Raw genomic sequence first — 18,434 nt, 5'->3', positions numbered from 1 at the left:
GTCCAGTTCGGAACACAGCTGAAAACCAAACAAATAGATGTAAATAGAAAGACAAAAAAACTGCTGGGATACACTTAAACTTGAAGCAAAGCTAAAATCCAGGATCCAGCATATTCCCCCTAGAAACCTGACCATTCGCATAAAATTGACAACAGGCAGAATTTCCTACTTTTTGACAGCGGCATATGAGCTCCCCAATCGTTGCTTACTTTTGAAACCTGGATATCTTCTGCAGGTCAGATCACTGAGTGTAGATGGAATATTTAAAATTGCCAACTGCTATTTCATCAGCTTTACAACCTCCATACTCTTCTTCATAGTAACACTGAAAAGCTTCATATTATAAAAGAAAAAATTGAAGGCTAGCTGGAGATATTCATATTTATTTTGAAAATTACCAAAATAAGTTCAGATTGACTGTATATAAATTTATTGCAAATTTTTAGCTTTTTTTGCCTCTTGTTGGTACACTGAGACCTCTACTTTGGTGTAGTCAAAAACCAGTAAAAAAGTGAGAATTTTTCCAATCCCCAGTACATACACTTTGTAACAGTGTACGTTTCTAAAAACTCATCTCCCAGGTTTAGGAAGCAAAAAAAATTAGATGATATAGTACTGATTGATTCAAGCTGGAAAGATTAAGGGTGTAGGCAGGGGGAAGTACTCTTGACAATTAAGCGAAGTTATACATCTTGCTTAGATTCGAAAGGCATAAGTAATATAATGTTTGTTTCTCACTTAAAAAAAAAAAAACTTCAAGGTCATAGAGGAATATACCTGTAGAAAGACCGTAGAAACTCAGATCAGAACAGGAAATCCAGCATCTAGAGTTAAAATAAAGCTGAAATTCAGAAAGGGTAACTACTTTCTGAGGATTATGAATTTAATTTTGACACAGGGGAAGTAGCTTGTGATTTTAGCAAAAAAAAAAATTCAATTAATTATTAGAAAGGTGATTAAAAAGTATTATAAAGGTGATAAAAGTAGCCTAAGCATAGTAGCTACAAAAATACTACAGTAATTACAACTTAATTTTGTAGGAAGAAAACTCCTCAGTATGATTATTATTTACATTACTTAGACTTAGATCCTCCTACACCAGGGGGTGCATAGGGCAGCAACGGTTGGCCTCCAACTTGACCAATCTTGTCCCAAAGACCAAAGTTCATTCAGAGTGGCTCAGAGACTCGTCACCTCTTTCTCCAGGGATTTACCAAGTAAGTGCTGCGTTATCTTCCACTCCTTCAAATACCAGGGGAGGTCCAACACCATACATCAATTGGGAGGTGTACTTCACTCATGCAGGTCCCCAGTACTTCCATCACCTCATTCTGATTTCGCTGGTCACCAATGGTTATTTGGTATCAGCCCTTATCTGGGGATTCGTTACTCTATCGGTCCAATGTACTGCAAGGATTCTATGCAGGTAATTATTCTAGAAGCCAAGTTGTCTTTACTCAGCGTTCTTTGAAAGGCTCCAAGAATTCTATCAATATAAAAGTACAGAGAGTACATTACTCCTAGACAATTGCAATATCAACTTCTGAGAGTAGTTTCTACATCTCCAAATTGAGAAAATGCTCCACCTACATCCACTATGTGTAGCATGACTTTTCTGTCACAATTCCCATCTTGGGTCATTGTACTACCGAGGAACTTAAATTCTCTGACCTCTTCTATATCAGTGCCTTCTAACTGAATCAAACGACAAACAAAACGAATCAAAACGACATACTTTTCGTTTTATCAACATTAATCTTCAGGCCCATAGGGGCAACTTTTGCTGCTAGTTCATTCAGATTCTGTTCAATGTCCTCTTGGCAGTGAGCTGCGAGAGCAATATATTTAGCGAAATCACAGTCGTATATTTGATGCTTGGGGCTTAGTTGTATGCCTGCTCTACAGTGGCAAGCTGAAGCACGAAATCCGTAAGTATTACGAATAATATTGGAGATAGTAAAAATCCTTGAAGTACACAAGACTTGACAGGGAACAACTCTGACAGCCCATTCTCCTTCTGGTCTGCACAAACCTGTGCAGCATACAGGGCTTTAATCATATTCATAGTTTTCGGAGGCATTCCATGCGCTACGAAAATTTTTCACATTGCCTTTTCAAATGCTTTCAAGAAGTCTATAAACACTAAAATAATCTACACTTGTCATTTGTTTGATTCCTCCAGTAGAATACGTAAGCTAAATATCAGCTAGCAGCAAGAACAATTTTTGCGGAAACCATGTTGGTCATTCCTTAAAATTAAGTCCACTTGAGTCTAAATTCTACTAAGTACAATCTGACATAGTACTTTACTTCTGACTGTCTGAAGTGTGATACCTCTCCAGTTATCTCATGATGTCTTTTGACCTTTCTTGAAGATTTTCACAATAATGCCTTTATTTCAGTCGGAAGGGACAGCCTCGTCGTCCCACATTGTACTAAGCAGCTTAAATAGTGGGCCAGCAAGAGGTTTTTTCCTGTATTTCAACAGCTCTGGAGGAACTCTATCACTTCCAGCTGCTTTTCCATTTTTTAGCAACTTCATGGCTATTACAACTTCCTGAAAGAGGATGGAGCCCGAATAGATATCCAAGTTAAATGGGGGCACATCAGGGACCAACAGTGGTTCATGGGGTATCAGCTGGTTCAGAACATCCAAAAAATATTCGCTCCAATGGTTCTGGACATCTACCTGATTGGTAAGCAGCTGCCCACTTTTATCCTCTATGAAAGGGCAAGGGTTTGTTAGCGCGTTGAAAAGCTTCCTAGTAAGCATATAGATAGTTTTACTATTACCCTGACTGGCTGCTCTTTCTGCCTCAGCTGTTATGTTCTCTTGTCATTCCTGGCAGACTTTTTCAATCGCTTATGAGCACATTTATACTGTTTTTTTCTAAGCTATGAAAGCATTGCCTATCACTAGACTGACTAGATGAATGACTAGGTGAGTATTTATCAACAAGAGCTCTCAGATTTGTTCTTTCCTGAATCAGTTGCCAAATTTCTTCACCAATCAACTCTTCCTTCTTTCGTTTCGCATATCCTAGAGCTTCCACTGCAGCATCTTCTAGGCACTCCAGTAGTGATTTCCAAAGACAATCTGAACTTGCTTCATTGGATTCATCAAGGCTCAAAGCTGCAGACCTATTTTCTACTGCAAGATCATATTTTTGACAAATAATCTTATCATGTAACTTCTGGATATCAAATTTCTTAACTGTAACTGACACTTTCTTCACCACCTTCAACTTAATTTTGCACTTGGCTATAACTAGTTGAAGGTCAGAGAAGCAATTGGCTCTACACTAAGCTCTGACATCTTCAAGGGACTTTCTTCTGTGCTTGCTGACAAGTATATGGTCCATCTGGTTAAACTATATTTACAGTCTAAGAGATATTGTAGAGAATGTTTTAACAGAATAACAATGTGGCTTTAGAAAGAGAAGAGGAATCATTAACTAAACTTTTTCTTCAGGTAAATTAAATAAGTGACTGGCAATTTCAAACATTTTTCAAAGCTGTATCAAGGATTTTCTTTTTTTTTGGGGGGGGAGGGGTACAAAAGGATTTCTGTTTGGGGGTGGGCTTACAAAAAATGACTTCAAAAAGGCATCAAAAATGCAGTTTTGTTACGTTTTTACAAACCAGGCAAACATTTTGAGGGGCTCAAACCCCCTAACTCCCCCCTGGATAGAGCCTTGACCCCTTTAGCCCTCAGTTTTATAGATTATGAGCAGACATTTAGTTCGGCAGATAAAAATGCTTTAGTAAAAGTTCTATCTTTGTAAGGTATACCAGATATTTACAAAAATTGATCAGAGCTGATTGAGCTGATGATCAGTGAGATGACATGATGTACTTTGTCCTAAGGCTATGAGATTCGTATCAAATGAGAAGGTAAAACTCTCTTAGACCTGAATTATAGGCTTATTGATGGTTTGAGTATCTAAGATAAAAATGTTAGTAATATGAATGAATTCTTGGAGATTTCGAGAGTTCAGGTGCAAGAGTTTTGAAAATTAATGTTAAGAAGACTAATTCAGTCAGAATAGGAATAACTAAGGGAGAACATGAGATGTTAGGTAATATTTAAATCAATTAAGTGTTATTAGAAGTATTATTAGAATAGTAAGTGGATGTAGTAAAGATATATAAAGTAAGATAGCCAAGATACAGGGTGTTTTTCCGTAGTTGAAAGAAAATTTTAAGAACAAGGTAATAGTCTAAAAAATTGATTCCACAAGTCGACTGGGCACCAACTCATCTAACAAAATTTCCAACTTTGGGACATACATTTTTGCTGATTTTTTTTTTTTAAGAGTTTTACCAATATGAATGAAAGACCATTAAAATAAGGAACACAATTTAAATAATTTTTATTACTCGCACTGCTACACCTGCTATTTCTTTTTAACAAAGCTATTTCAATGGGAAGAATATATTTGTTTCCAATTTTGTTCATTACAGTTTCAGCATCAAACTAAACTTTAGTTACTTTAAGTTGCAGTGACTGTGATATATCCCGTTTATTTGTTTACTTAGTTTTGATGTAAACTATAGTTGAAAATCTGGCCTCACATGGATCTGAAATAGCAAAGGCGAGGAGGGATCTCCTGGCTTTGTCAAACAGGCAAGGATAGTTATTGGAAAACTAAAACCAGAATTTCAATAACTGTTACAATTAAAACTATTTTTCATTGACATAGCTTCCGATAAATCAATGAGTTCTTCACTTGGTTTTCTAGACAAACTGGTCGGTAAATCATCTTGGCGTGGTTTACAAACCCAACTTAAGATAGGCAGGCTTGTAAAGATTTTGTTTGAATAAAATTTACAATTTTTATAGCCATATCAAGTACTGTTTTGAAATCTGAAAACAGATTATACCAATGACACAGTAGGCTTTAAACTTTCACAGTTAGGGAAGTAGCCAAACTCTTGTTTGTAATGATTTTTTTTTGTTTAGAGCTTGATTTGCATATTTAATTTAAGCTAAATTTTTTCAAGCTTTATTTATTCACTTATATTAGTACCTGTTATATGTAGGTGTGCTATGATTGTTTATTTGATTTCTGTTCGCTTTGGGTTTCATTTATTTTTTAGTATTAATTTCTTGTTGTTTTGAGTTTGGATTATTATAGGAATTCATTTCTGCTGATCTTAAGTTTTATATGACCTTTACTTTTCTTTAAAAAACTTCTTTTTTTGTACATTTTTTAGTTAATTTCTGTTTGTTTTGATTGCTAAATATTCAAGTTTTTCAACATTTCCTTTTGAAAATCAATTTGTGTTTCAGCATCAATGTTTCATCAAAGTATCAAAACTAGTATCGAAGTGGCAAATTATCAGAATAAAAAAAGTGCCTAAGTAACATTAAACAGGTTGCATACCTTACAGCCCTTGCCCCATAAATGAAAGTTGTCATATATCAGTAAATTAAAGTAAACAAAATATCCAATTAACAATAAGCAACTTGCATAACTTACAACAGCTGTCCTTGGGGCTGGGTTTTTCAACCTGGACCATAGCTATCTGGCCTTTCGACTATTTTGAGCCATCTGACCAGATGCATTATAGGAAAAGATGGTGGGAAGGGGCTGGTTGCCCTTTGATTGCTATCAAGTCTTAAAAAAGGAACTAGCTTTTTAATTACCAATCAAATGGGCCCCCTCCAAAGTTAATATGACCATCTCTTCCATAAAAATCTTATATGTTAACATTGGGCAGCTTGCATAAGTTATGGCCCTTGCCCCTGGGCAGTGGGGGATTTGTCAACCCCTGAGTTATAGTCATTTAACTTTTAGACTATTTTGAACAAAATGGCTATTCTGAAATTTTGATCAGATGCAGTTGGGGGGAAAGGGCACAAGAGGGGGACTGGTTACCCTCATATCACTTTTGACTCTTGAAAAGGGTGCAAGAACTTTGAATTTCGAATGAAACAAGCCTCCTCCAAAGCTTATATAATCATTCCTTCCATAAAACCTAATATCCTGTCAGGGCATAAATAACAATCCTTGCCACTGGGGGAGTTGTGTTAATTATGGAGGCGTTTTTATGATTTAAACAGAATAACAATTTGAATAATTTTCAACAAAATAGCTATCTCGAAATTTTTACTCAACACATTTGGGGAAAAAACGGTATGAGAAAAAAAGTTGCCCTCTGATCACTTGTGACTCATAAAATGGAGCCAGAACTTTCAGTTTCTAACTAATTGAGCCTCCTCCAAAGCTTATAAAGCCATCCATTCCATAAAAATCTTACAAGCCCCCAGGGAATAACTTACAACCCTTGCCCCCAGGCTCTGGGAGAATGTGGCAGCCCCAGAGGTGTTGTAATATGGACTCTGGGGGTTGTGAGGAGGGGTAGTTCCCTCCAATCACCATTGACTCTAAAAAAGACACTAGAACATCCAATTTCTAGTCAAATGAACCCCCTCTCTTAAGTTTGTGACCACCCCTTAGATAAGAAGTGTCTCTGGGAGAAAAATGCTAATAAATAAGTAATAAAACATTAAAGCCTTATGGGTCTTACTATAGGCAATGCTATAGTGTTGTCTCTGATATTTTAGCCATACTTATTGCTAGTAAAATTTTGGACACAAATACAATATTATAGTTAGAACAAAGCAATTAGCTTTGATAACTTATGATTACACTTGAATGTCGAAAAGGTCTTCTAATTTATGTTCAGCCTATCACAACTAATCTGGTCTTCATCATCTATATTCTTTAAGAAAAGACTTGAATAGTTCCCTAAATAATCCGTTTTAAGGAAAGATAATTTTAATCAAAATATTTTGACTAGGATTAGGCACTGTCTGAGCATTGTAGGATTTGATAATATGACTTGCAACTTGTCATACCCAACCATCTTACATACTCAACCTGAAGTTGCTGTTCCGCAGTAGTATCATCTTTAAGCCACAGGAGAATGATCATCACATGGTCAAACATATTTACATTATGGTCTCTTGTTACCAAGTGGGCTCAAATCACATCCCTCCAGAAGACCTCTCTTACAGCCTCTTACTATGGCCTAACATAATAAAAAAATTCCCACCATTTTCAACATAGAGGAGAACAGATCTAATTATAGTTAATTTTGCTCCAAAGTGAAATTAAGTTTCAGGATCATTTGAAGGAAACCCTAACAGTTTCTGAAACTACTTTAAAACAATTATAAATACTTAGTCATTACATTCTTAAAGACACATTGTTTCCCTCCTCTTCTAATGACTAAAAATGCAACATTTTAAGTGTTAATGTTACATTTTATGATACCATTACTCTTCTCTTCATTTGCTGACTAACATTTGCTGTTTTATATTGTAAAATATGACAGAAATATATTCATGCCTTATGAGGAGGAAAGGTTTAATTGAAGCAATGGTCCTTCAGGAACAGAATAAGCACATATTTGCAAATACTTTGTAAGTAGTTTCTAGAATTTTGGGGGTTTTCAAATGGTCCTATAGTCTTTGCTATTATGGGGGTTTGAACCAGTAAAAAATGAGCTTCACATTTAATATACCTTTCAATGCTCTTTCCAAACAAGAATTGCTTATTTTGCAGATGTATCCTAGTCCCTCCATCTAATGGGACTAGAAACAGCCCTAGATTATATGCTAAATTTTGTTGATTTTGACGGGCTTCCTTCAAATTGGCATTATAATTATTGATGAGAAACAAGCACAACAAAAAAATAATTGAAAACCATAAAATAAGTAACTTTCCCTATAGGCCTAGTCTATATGGTATATCTTAGATTATCAGGTCAACAGAAGGAAATCTTTTAATAGAATTAAAGTAGTAGCATACTATAAGTTCCTTTTTTGCTCTTTTTAAACATCATATTTGTATTTTCAGGAATGTGCTTGAAGGATGAAAATATTTGTATAAGCTCTAGTTGAGTAGATTCTTGCTATCTTAGAAACCTGTTTTGTTAGGAGAATGAAACTTCCAGGAAGGAATAGATTGAGAACCAAAAATACACCCTTTGGAGTCTTTACAAGACTACTATTTCTACTCTTCCATTAATTCTCTGGCTTAGAATATTGAATACATGACAGTTAGGCTATACCTATCTAAATGTTGCCAAAAGTGTTTTACCTTAATTTTGGGCTTTAAATTTCTTGTTCACTGCTTCTTGTTTTTGAAAATGCAATTTTATCCGCCTACTTCTACAGAATTGTGAGCCATATCAAGGGTTTCTGTTTATAAATTTAAGAAATACATTTAGGCCTACATATCTTTAAAATCTTATTAACCAGGACACTCAAAGCACTTTTCTTGTCCCGCATTTTAGCAGAAGATTTATCTTGAATAAACTCTCTGAAGATGCAGTTGCTGCTGAATCTGTTGACATATTCAAATGAAGGCAGGAAGCTGAGGTGTTCCTTAAGGGAGTGTAAACTCAACTGGGAAGCTACCAATCATCTTGAAAAGGTGAAACCATAATGAAAACAACTTCAAACATCAACTCTGGAGCTTCACAATGAGAAATCCTTAGATTGCTCCTAGCTACAAATTTTAAAGATATCACTTTTTATGACCCAAAAATTGAAGATAGGGTGTGGACAGGTTCTTCCAAATGTCTTCCAAAGGAATCACTATGAATCTGGATTCATTGCTGAAAGTTTAATTTGCCTATTTCAACTTCTTTTCAAGAACAATTAAAGCCCATAGCAAAATCTAGATTTTACCAAAATATTATTTCATGATGTGGATAGCAATAGAGACAAACATGATAATCTGATTAACAGGAAAATGCTGCTTATTATAAAGAAAGAATTTCATTGGTTTGGTGTTTCCTTTTACTTTTTAGGCTACATATCCTAGTCTAGGGCTATAGACTATCTGGGAATATTGGAGGATGTGCATTTTTAAAGATTGAAATATGATATTTTAAAAAAACATAAAATAATGAATACTTAATTGCCCTAGTTTGCATTTAAGACCAAAATAAGGTCCAATGTTGGATCTGTTCAGCTCCATTTTTGAAATGGGAGTTCAAACACTATACAAAATAAAATAAAAAAAAAGGTTGTGACTCAGCTTACTGCCTAGCAACACACCTTCTAACTAAGAGAGGCAAATAATTTTATTTGCTATGGAAATTTCTAGTTAAGAGGCTTCTTGTTGGCCTATTTTGGAAAGTAGAAGTTTTCAGGAGTAGATTCAAAGCCTTAAATGTGTCCTTGAAACTTTGTAACCAGCTACTATACCTAACCTTTCATTATCTAGCCTCCTGTACTTTATGAGTGTTTAAAGTAGGGTATAAAACCAGTATGCAATTGACCAAAATTATGTATAATTCAAACCCTCATATCTTGTTACCAAATAGGAATAGAGAAGAATTGTATATATAAATGAATAGCTAAAAATTTAAGCTATGCATCAATATAATTATTATTCAAATTATTTAAGATAAACACTTGGAATTATTAGTTTATTGACTTAACCAGAAGGACCTCTTTTTAGAAATACAAATTATTATATTTTGATGTATATATGCCATAGTTATCACATGATTGACTCTACAGGTGCCAATATGCCCATTCAGAGTGCCAAGGAAGAATATGATCTTGGGGTAATCATTCACAATAAGCTTCAATTTCATAGTCACTGTTGGAGCCAAGCAGCTAAGGCAAACCAGGTCTTTGGTTTGATCAGACATTCAGTGACAAGTCACCAGTCAAGAGTTATCAAGAAGCTATAGACAGCCCTTTTTCCTCCCCACCTTGACTCTGGTATGTTGGTTGCCAACCCATACTTTAAGTGTAACATGGAGGTGCTGAGAAGGTCTAACCTTCTGAGGTGCTGAAAAGCAACCAAGCTCCATTTTACCAAACAACAAATATCCAACAAGCAACAACTAGAAAAGCTTGACCTGCCTACCCTAATGTAGTGTAGAAAGAGAGGCATCATTCTTGCATTTAAGAGGATGACCAGTGACACTATAATGCCCATTTTTGATCACAGTTACTACACCAGAACATGAGAAAGTCCTATAAAACTGCATCAAAAATTTAACAGCAAGCATGAGAAGTTCAACTTCTCCACCAATTGCATTATTCTACTATGGAATTCACTCAGCAAATCTACTGTATTGGTCAGATCAGTTGACAGCTTCAAGATTGGTGTTGACCATCACTGGAACAGCAAGTCATTGAAGATGGAGTGGGATGAACCAGTATCATCCAGCAGGATCTAGAAGTTGCCATCTGCCCCCTTTGACCCTCAAACACACCTGGCTAGCAATACATCTAATGACGCCAAACTGTCTTGTATACCCTATATGTATGTAGTGGTGATCCACTCATGAACTGCAACATGAATATCAATGTTACCTGGCAACTTCTACAGGTCCTTCAGCCATAGTTGCTAGAAGATGCAATTTAAGTAGGGTATTAAATTGGTATTATACTGGGTTGATATAATCCCCTCTGGGAAAAAAAAACAAACAAATAAACATGCATCAATGATCTGTCTTGTGGCAAAAAATACAAAATTCAACATTTTTGTAGATAGGAGCTTGAAACAACTACTGTGGGGTTCTCTGATATGCTAAATCTGATGGTGTGATTTTTGTCAAGATTCTATCACTTTTAAGGGGTGTTTCCCCCTATTTTCTAAAATAAGGCAAATTTTCTCAGTCTTGTAACTTTTGATGGGTAAGATTAAACTTGATGAAACTTATATAATTAAAATCATCATTAAAATTTGATTCTTTTGATGTAACTATTGATATAAAAATTCTGTTTTTTTTAGTTTTGGTTACTATTGAGCCGGGTTGCTCCTTACTACAGTTTGTTACCACAAACTGTTTGATTAGATTTGTTTTAAGCATCTGAAATTCACTCATGTAAGTGTCTTCACCTCAAAGCAGCCCAGTCTTCAAATGACAGCTAGCTCTTTCAATCAGAACAGGGGCAGATCCAAGGAGGGCACAGGGGTGCACCCCCCCCCATGACATGGTGTTGTATTTGTGGTTGGGACTGCTTGCTCTGGTTTGGGTCTGGACAAAAGTAATTTTTCTTTGGAATTGATTTTTAATAGTTGCATTTTTCATAAATTTTTCAATATTAAGACTGTTTCTTTTTCCAAACCAGTTTGAAACAAGATTTTAGTCACTCTGTGCAGTCTTTGTTAGATTTTACTAATGTTGCATACTGCCAAAAATTATTTAATTTAATTTATATTTATCAACCAAATCTGTCCATATTACTGCAAAAGCCAACTGCAAGGCAAAGATCTTTATTTCATAATAACAAGGAGGAGAAATTTTAAATACTAACTTCTTTTCTTTTTACTATCAAAAATATGTTTTTGAGTTTTGCTATGGCACTAAGGCAAAGAAATTGATAGGCCTATCATTACTTTTTTGGCAGTCTGTTTTGGTTTTTTGGGTTTGCTTTTTTTGTGAAGAGTGGTGCCTTTTACAACATACCCTAGTTGTTTTTTTTAGGGGATTTGTATAATAGAAAGTAAACACATGAGAAGTACAAAATTTATTATTTAAGTTTTGGATTTTTGTGAGGAAATGGTGGCCACTTAACTGCCTATTTTCATCCAATTAAAGCTCTGCATTAAACGAAATATAACCTCCTCTGTTCATCCTAAAACATTAAAATAAAGGCCAAACTCTTTAGTACTTTAGACCATTTCCACTACCTACCTACAATGCATAATTGTTGAGGTTCCCTTTAAATTGTGGGTATTTCTTTGTTTGCAAGTTTATCTAAGCAACCTATAATGCCCCCTCCCAAAGAAAATCCTGGATCCACTATTTTCTCTCTGAAAATTCAATTTAAAATAACATATTTCAAGCCATTAAAATGACTAATTACAAGACAAAGAGCCTGAGTCATAGATCTCAGTAAAGAATATCTAAGCAAGTTTTTTGGAAGCAACCCAGAAAAAGCAAGTCTCTGACTGAGACTGTGTATAGATTGGGTGCCCAAGATTAAATTATTTTGACCAAGTAGGCCTAATGGACATGTTGCAATCCAATCAAAGATTCTCCCTGAGATTATGTCTGTGACCAACTGCTGGTTGGTTTACCCTATAGGCTATTAGCTGAACAGAAAGCTGATAGTCTTCTGATTCTTATAATGTAGCATAACTATTATTGCTTGATATGGTAAAATTCTAGTTAATTGACTTCTTGCTATCTCAGAAAGGGTTTAGGTTAAGTAAATGAAACTTTCAGGGATGAATCTATAGACTAAAGTATGTCCTGGGAAGGTATTTTGAAGCAACTACCTCTACTCCTTCTCCCTCTAAAGGGCCCTGACCTTTAAAAATATGTGTGTTATAAAGTGAAACCTTGCAAAATATATCTTCTGCTTATATGAAGTACAACAAAATTGTTTTCAGCTTCATAACTTTGCTTAATCCCATTTTATAAGGTTTTAAAGATATGCAAATACATTTCCTAAATTTGAAAAAAAAAACATTGATATGGCTCAAAATTCTACTCTAATAACAGGAATTGCATTTTCAGAACTAAAGGCAGCAAAAAAGCAACTAGTAACCGAAAATTAAGGTAAAATGTTGTTTTATCAAAATTTCAATAGGTATAGACCTGTCATGTAGGCAAATTTCAGGGCCCTCTAGAGGGAGAAGGATGGAGATGGGTACTTTAAAATACCTTCCCAGGACATGCTTTAGTCTGTAGCCCCATCCCTGAAAGTTCCATTTTCCTAACCTAAACCCTTTCTGAGATAGTAAGAAGTCAATTAACTAGAATTTTACCCTTGATATTTATTCTGTGAATCATAAATATTAAAAATAATTTTTTTTTCTTTTCAATTGCTTATAAAAACAGAGACCACATTTTGAATTTATGATGACAAATTATTGGTGAAATTTTTGCCAAGAAGGGAGATAAAAGGTGGGGATTTTTTACTACACTCACACTGTGTCATGATGTAGCCTAGTAAAATAGGACAGTCTGAAAACATATCTGTGTTTTTCTGGAGTGCTGAAGAAAAGTGGTATTTCCCAAAAACAAGTCTTCTACCCTATCTATTATACAGTGACTAACAAATACATACTAAAACAGATCCATAGCTTACAAATTGACTGTCCTATTCAGAGTAAAAGATTCAGACTTCGATTTTGTAGCATTTGGCGGTGGTAAGGAATTTTTAGGCCATCCTTGTCGGTTCATAGCTGTTTGCTGGTCAGAATTATCAGGCATCAGTTTCTTCTCTTTTTTCATAAATTTGATCCGCAAGCTATAGCGACGTTGCCGCTGCTGGCGTCTATCGTTTAAAAACGCCTGTGACAAAATAATTGTGTTCCATTTGCGGAAACAAAAAAAAACATATTAAAGAAAGTCTTGCAATTAAAAAAAGAAAGATTTGGGTGTGAAGTATACCTTGAAATTATTCGCAATCAAACAATATTTATTCCTAAATAGTGCTTCACTGTGTATAGAGCGATCAAATTATTTCTGCAATCAGTTCATTCAATTAAGCAATAAATTATTGAACGAACATTTTAAAACTGACAAGTAATCGCAAAAAGCATATAATTATTTCATAAGTTCACAAAATATTTTTCACATTTTCCCCATGGACTCGCACCCTAGAGCTTTCATTTGGCAATTTGATAATAGCCATAACTAACCCAAAAGAAACTTTTCGATTTTTGAACCTAGTTAAAACAACTGTCACAGGCATGTTGGATTTATTTGCAATTAATGGTACGTTGGGACCATGAACTACATGGTGCGTTGAACTACAACGCAATTCAACATGAACTACAACACTATAGTAAGGGTTCGTCGACTATTCTTGAACTACAGTTAAATTCAAGGGCTTATTTATCCGTAGTCATAGCTACTCTGATTGTATCTCCTTGGATCTCTAGTTGACTATTTTTAGTTTTTGTCACTAATTAATGTCACAATTTGTTTTCCTTAATGAGGTTGGAAGTTTCACATAAGAGTTTTCAAAACTTTAAATACATATAGTCTTGCAGTATTTGAAAATAACCCAAGTTTGGTTACTTGAAAGGTTTTGCCTGACAATTTCATAATTACCGTTGTATCTGAGAACAAAATTTTCGGTGTTTGGACTTAGTAAGAACTACTGTCAGGATCATGGTGGACTTGTTTGTAGTCAAGAGTGCAGTCAGGCCTTTGACTCTAGCTGACTATGGTTGAACAAGGGTCAGGTTTAAGGTTTTCACTCAAAGGGTTTTCTCCATAGTCAGTGCTAGTCAAAACTAAACTGAAAACACATGGAAAGGAATCCATTTAAGTTCTTCTAAGAATTTTACCTGGAAATTACCTAACGGACTAAATATCAGACTTAAAAAGTTCAAAGCCTTTGTTCATGAGAACTTCAGTTCGAACAACTGTTGCCATGACTCTGGTCAAACCAAATACAATATTTGATGGTTCTAACAAAACTCCGGACCATTTATAGCCATTTCCCACAGTCCTGGGTCCTAACATACTTTTATTTACATATTTATGCACTTACGTCCACTTTCCCAGTGTTCAAAAATAAAATATGACATATTGTTTTACACTCATACACTGTGGAAAGCAAAGAACACTGGGGGGGGGGGCACTTATTCCTCTAAATGAGGATCTGAAAAAAGTTTTGAAATTGAAGGCATTGCAATTGAAAAAAAGTGTAATTTAACAACAAATCAAATTGGTCCACAATGTTTTTTTTTACGTTGAAACAGTATTTTGTTTTAAGTTTTGATTGAAATTGGTTTTTCAAATCCATTAACATTTCCTTTAGAATCCTCTGTTTTTGGAAAAAATAAATATAATTGCTAAAAATATTACCCAAAGACATTCCTCTTCATTTACTGATTTAACAAACCATGACAGTATCATGATCCCGTCAATGATTTCAAACCTTCTACTGAAAATGGTGCTGACATTGTTCCCCATAGGTCGAAGATAAAATCTCAGCCAGTCCCATTGCAATTCATGAGGTCTTTCCCAGCACGCAAAGTTCACATAATGGGAATAACTCAGTTACCCAACTGCCTGCAAGTCCTATGGACATGGTCATTTATAAATCTTTGAAAACCTTTTATTTTGACTCTCCGATCGCCTTCAAGTGGATTACAGAACTGATAGACTATTCGAAGCACCCTCACTTTACTACTTACCTTAGATCTACCCTAAGATGGATTATAGACTCTCTATCAACAGGTGGAATGACATAATATTTAAACAATGCTGAAAAGGGGTTACACAAGGTTTGCCTCTCACTGACACTATCTCTCATGACTTTACTCGTATTAGCCATGGCCCTCAAGTTTTTAATCACTTCTACCAAGTAGATTTTAATACATATATATACAATGTAACACATGTGTAATATACTTTTTAAAACCCTTAAAAGAGTAACAAAACTACTCTGAAAGAAATGTCACACAACTTGTCCGGTTCTAAGTTCTTCCTTTCAACTTCCATAAACGGGTAAAGGTCAGGTCAGCAACTTTTGGTTTCGGTAAGCTTTGAGCAGCTAGAGTGCACAGCGAGTTTGTGTTGGCAGTTTTTTCTGAATTATAACAGGTACTCTCATCTTCACCAGAACCACATCTATCAGCACATTCTTGTTATTTTCACATAGCGTTCTTGCTTTGAAAGCTGGGTGAGCAACATTTGCAAATTCAAACTCTCTGAAGGTATCAAAACGTTTCTCAAGGCCAGCTAGGACTGTGTCCACAAGAGCATTTGCATTTTCTAGGGCACTTCAACTTTTGATTTCTCCCACATTCATTTTTAGTTGTGTCAGGACAGAAAATGCACTGTCTAAGAAACAACCCTTCTCATCTTGCAATCTGTCTAAAGCTTTTGTCCAGTGACTCAGTAACTTTCACATATTCAGCCAACAGCTTGATTTCAGCAATTTTGAGTCTTGGGACATTTCATGGTTGCATTTACCGCTGCAACCATGAAATCCGTGTGTGTGTACGCACGAAACTAAGGACAAAGATAAAATATTATAAAAAAGGAATTCAAATTCTCAGTTTAAGAAATTTTCTTAGTAAATAATAACAGAAGTAGAGATTTAATACCCAGTGAAACTAAAAAAGAAAGTACAAGGACAAAGAAAGTATATTTTCATCGAAAAAATGGACTTCTGTTTTTGGGCTGAAATATAAAGAGATGAAATTTGGAAAAAAATACCTTCAACTGGACAATATATTGCAGTGATTTAACACAAGAGAAGTTTCTGAAAATGTATTTCCTTTCTTTCTTTCTGTAGATCATTTGTTAGCGGTCATATTCATGAAAGATGATATAAAAGTTTTTATGGTTGTTCGTGCTATTAAATCAATGATGTTTCTTGAAAAAAATTGATTCATCAAACGTTGTTTATTCTAAAAATTTTACAAGTATCTTTTCTTCTAACAGAACTTACTTTTTTTGGTTGTTTTACTTCTCAAAATTATAAATCTTTCAGAATTATACTTTTGACATACAATTTTATGTCACGCTAACAAGGTCTGGTAGAAAAAAGCGATTTACTAGAAATCTTTCGGACTAAAATAGAAGTAAAACAAAGCCTAAGCATTTGCTGATGTTACAGCACATTGCATAATCCAATTTTAACCCAGGCGTTCTAGAGCAGCCAGCATTCATACCTACTTGTAGGGAGACTAAGGGTTTTCCTTACCTAAAGATTTTTCCAAGAGATTAGCCCTGTGGGAAAATTAAAAGTAAAACAACCTAAGACACAATATTCCAGTCTCACAAATAGCTTCAAATATTTTTCTTATAAGACCTTGTTCAACCAACACTGAAATTCAAACTGTTCGCATTACCTCAGATTTTACCAAGAATTACTTTTTTAAACAATCATAGAAATAGATTACATATAGAAATGGATTACTTATAGAAATAGATATGCAAATTTTCCTAAGCGGTTCTAGACAGGTCTTACCACAGGGCCTCTTAACTTAATTCTTTGTGCTGGTGTATCTGATATTTTCTCCTCTTGTCCTTTTTTCCTTTCTTTATTTTTTCCCCTTCTTTTTTCTTTCTCCTTATTCCTGGGGAGGTATCTTTGCGGTTCCTTAGTCCCTGCTGAATATAATCCTCATTTAAAGGTTTGCCTCAAAATTTTCTATTTTTGTTTTACTTTTTTATGGTGTGTGTTCTTTTTTTCTTTGTGACTCCCTGCACTATAGAGATGGACTCGTAGCAAAATAGCCATATCCCTGCTAGATATAACTTTTTTTAGCAGACCCATCTATGATTTTGTCTTCTTTTTTCCCTTTCCCCTCTTTTCTCCTTTTAGCTTCTTCCCATTTTTTATTCCTTTGTCTTAAGATGGGAGCGTCTGATCACAGAACCATCACCACGTTTTTTGGACACACTTAAACAATGTGAATAGGCAAAATATTAGTAAAACCCTTCAAATTGATTTGCACAACCAAAAATAAATTGTAGCTGACCAAAATTAATGACTGGTACCTGAATTTTCTTAGCCTTTAGCATTTTGAATTGCTTCCATTTGCTAGGGTCAATAAATTGCTCTTTGACAATATATCATTCAATATTTAAACAACCTCATATGCTCGCCCAAAGAAAAGGCGACGGGAAAGAAAAATCAAAATACTGTTAAAAAACTATAGTCTCTCTTAAATGGTCGATATCATCAACACTTTAATCAAATTAAACTTCTGTTTAGTTCCATGAACTTGGTTTTTAATAGTAAACTATTTTTGCTGAACAAACATAGATCATTTGTAATTTTTGATAAGTAGTCTATATTTTAGAATTTCAATACAAAGCCATAATAATTTTTAATATCAATATTTTTGGTTTACCTATAGTAAATTCTTTTGGTTGTAAGTCTCAACTATTAGGCAACTTTTTTTCTGCTTATTTCAGGTTTTGATTCGTTATTTTACTTTTCTTTGAAATACCTTTTTATGGAATTTTTTTAAAAGCACTAATATTAGACGACTTTCAACTTACAAGCCAGGTTCTAAAACAAGATTCAGAGCTACCAGTTGATGGAAAAGTCGACTTGTGAACTCCAAAACCACAAAATTTTTAAGCACAATCCGCAAAGCGGCAAAAACCCAAGTCCAAATGCACAATATTGCTTTTCAGCGAGATCCATGTATTTGATCCACGTTTCCATAATCTTGTTTGATCCACGTGTTTGAACCACAGTCTTGCTTTTCAGCAAGATCCAAGTGCTTGATTCACGTTTTAGTGAGCTGAAGTTGCTGATTGACAGTAGAATAGTATTTCAAACAGTTCGTGGTAACGAACTGTAATAAGGAGCGACCCGGCTCAATAGTAACCAAAACTCTAAAAAACTCTAAGGCTGCTTCCTCATCAACGCCCCGCTCTTTACGCTAAAGTTTTTTACTGTTTTAAAAAGAAGAATTGATAGACAGAGTCAAACTTTAGCGTAAAGAGCGGGGCGTTGA

The 18,434-nt window shown here is 34.8% G+C and overlaps 1 protein-coding gene across 2 annotated transcripts in view; it reads right to left on the bottom strand.

Annotated features, from left to right (window-relative positions):
- Positions 1 to 13,253, bottom strand: part of LOC136028015 (cleavage and polyadenylation specificity factor subunit 5-like) — a 184,880-nt gene extending 171,627 nt beyond the window's left edge. For both annotated transcript variants that reach the window (XM_065705568.1, XM_065705567.1), the window contains exon 1: positions 13,082 to 13,253. In XM_065705568.1, the coding sequence (XP_065561640.1) occupies positions 13,082 to 13,227 (146 nt within the window). In that variant the 5' untranslated portion in view covers positions 13,228 to 13,253. The remainder of the gene's footprint in view (positions 1 to 13,081) is intronic.
- Between the last annotated feature and the right edge of the window lie 5,181 nt (positions 13,254 to 18,434).

Source organism: Artemia franciscana, chromosome 6, assembly GCF_032884065.1.
Source record: "Artemia franciscana chromosome 6, ASM3288406v1, whole genome shotgun sequence".
Classification (NCBI taxonomy): domain Eukaryota; kingdom Metazoa; phylum Arthropoda; class Branchiopoda; order Anostraca; family Artemiidae; genus Artemia; species Artemia franciscana.
Note: the sequence above shows the minus strand (reverse complement) of the source record. Positions and strands in the feature narration are given on the sequence as shown.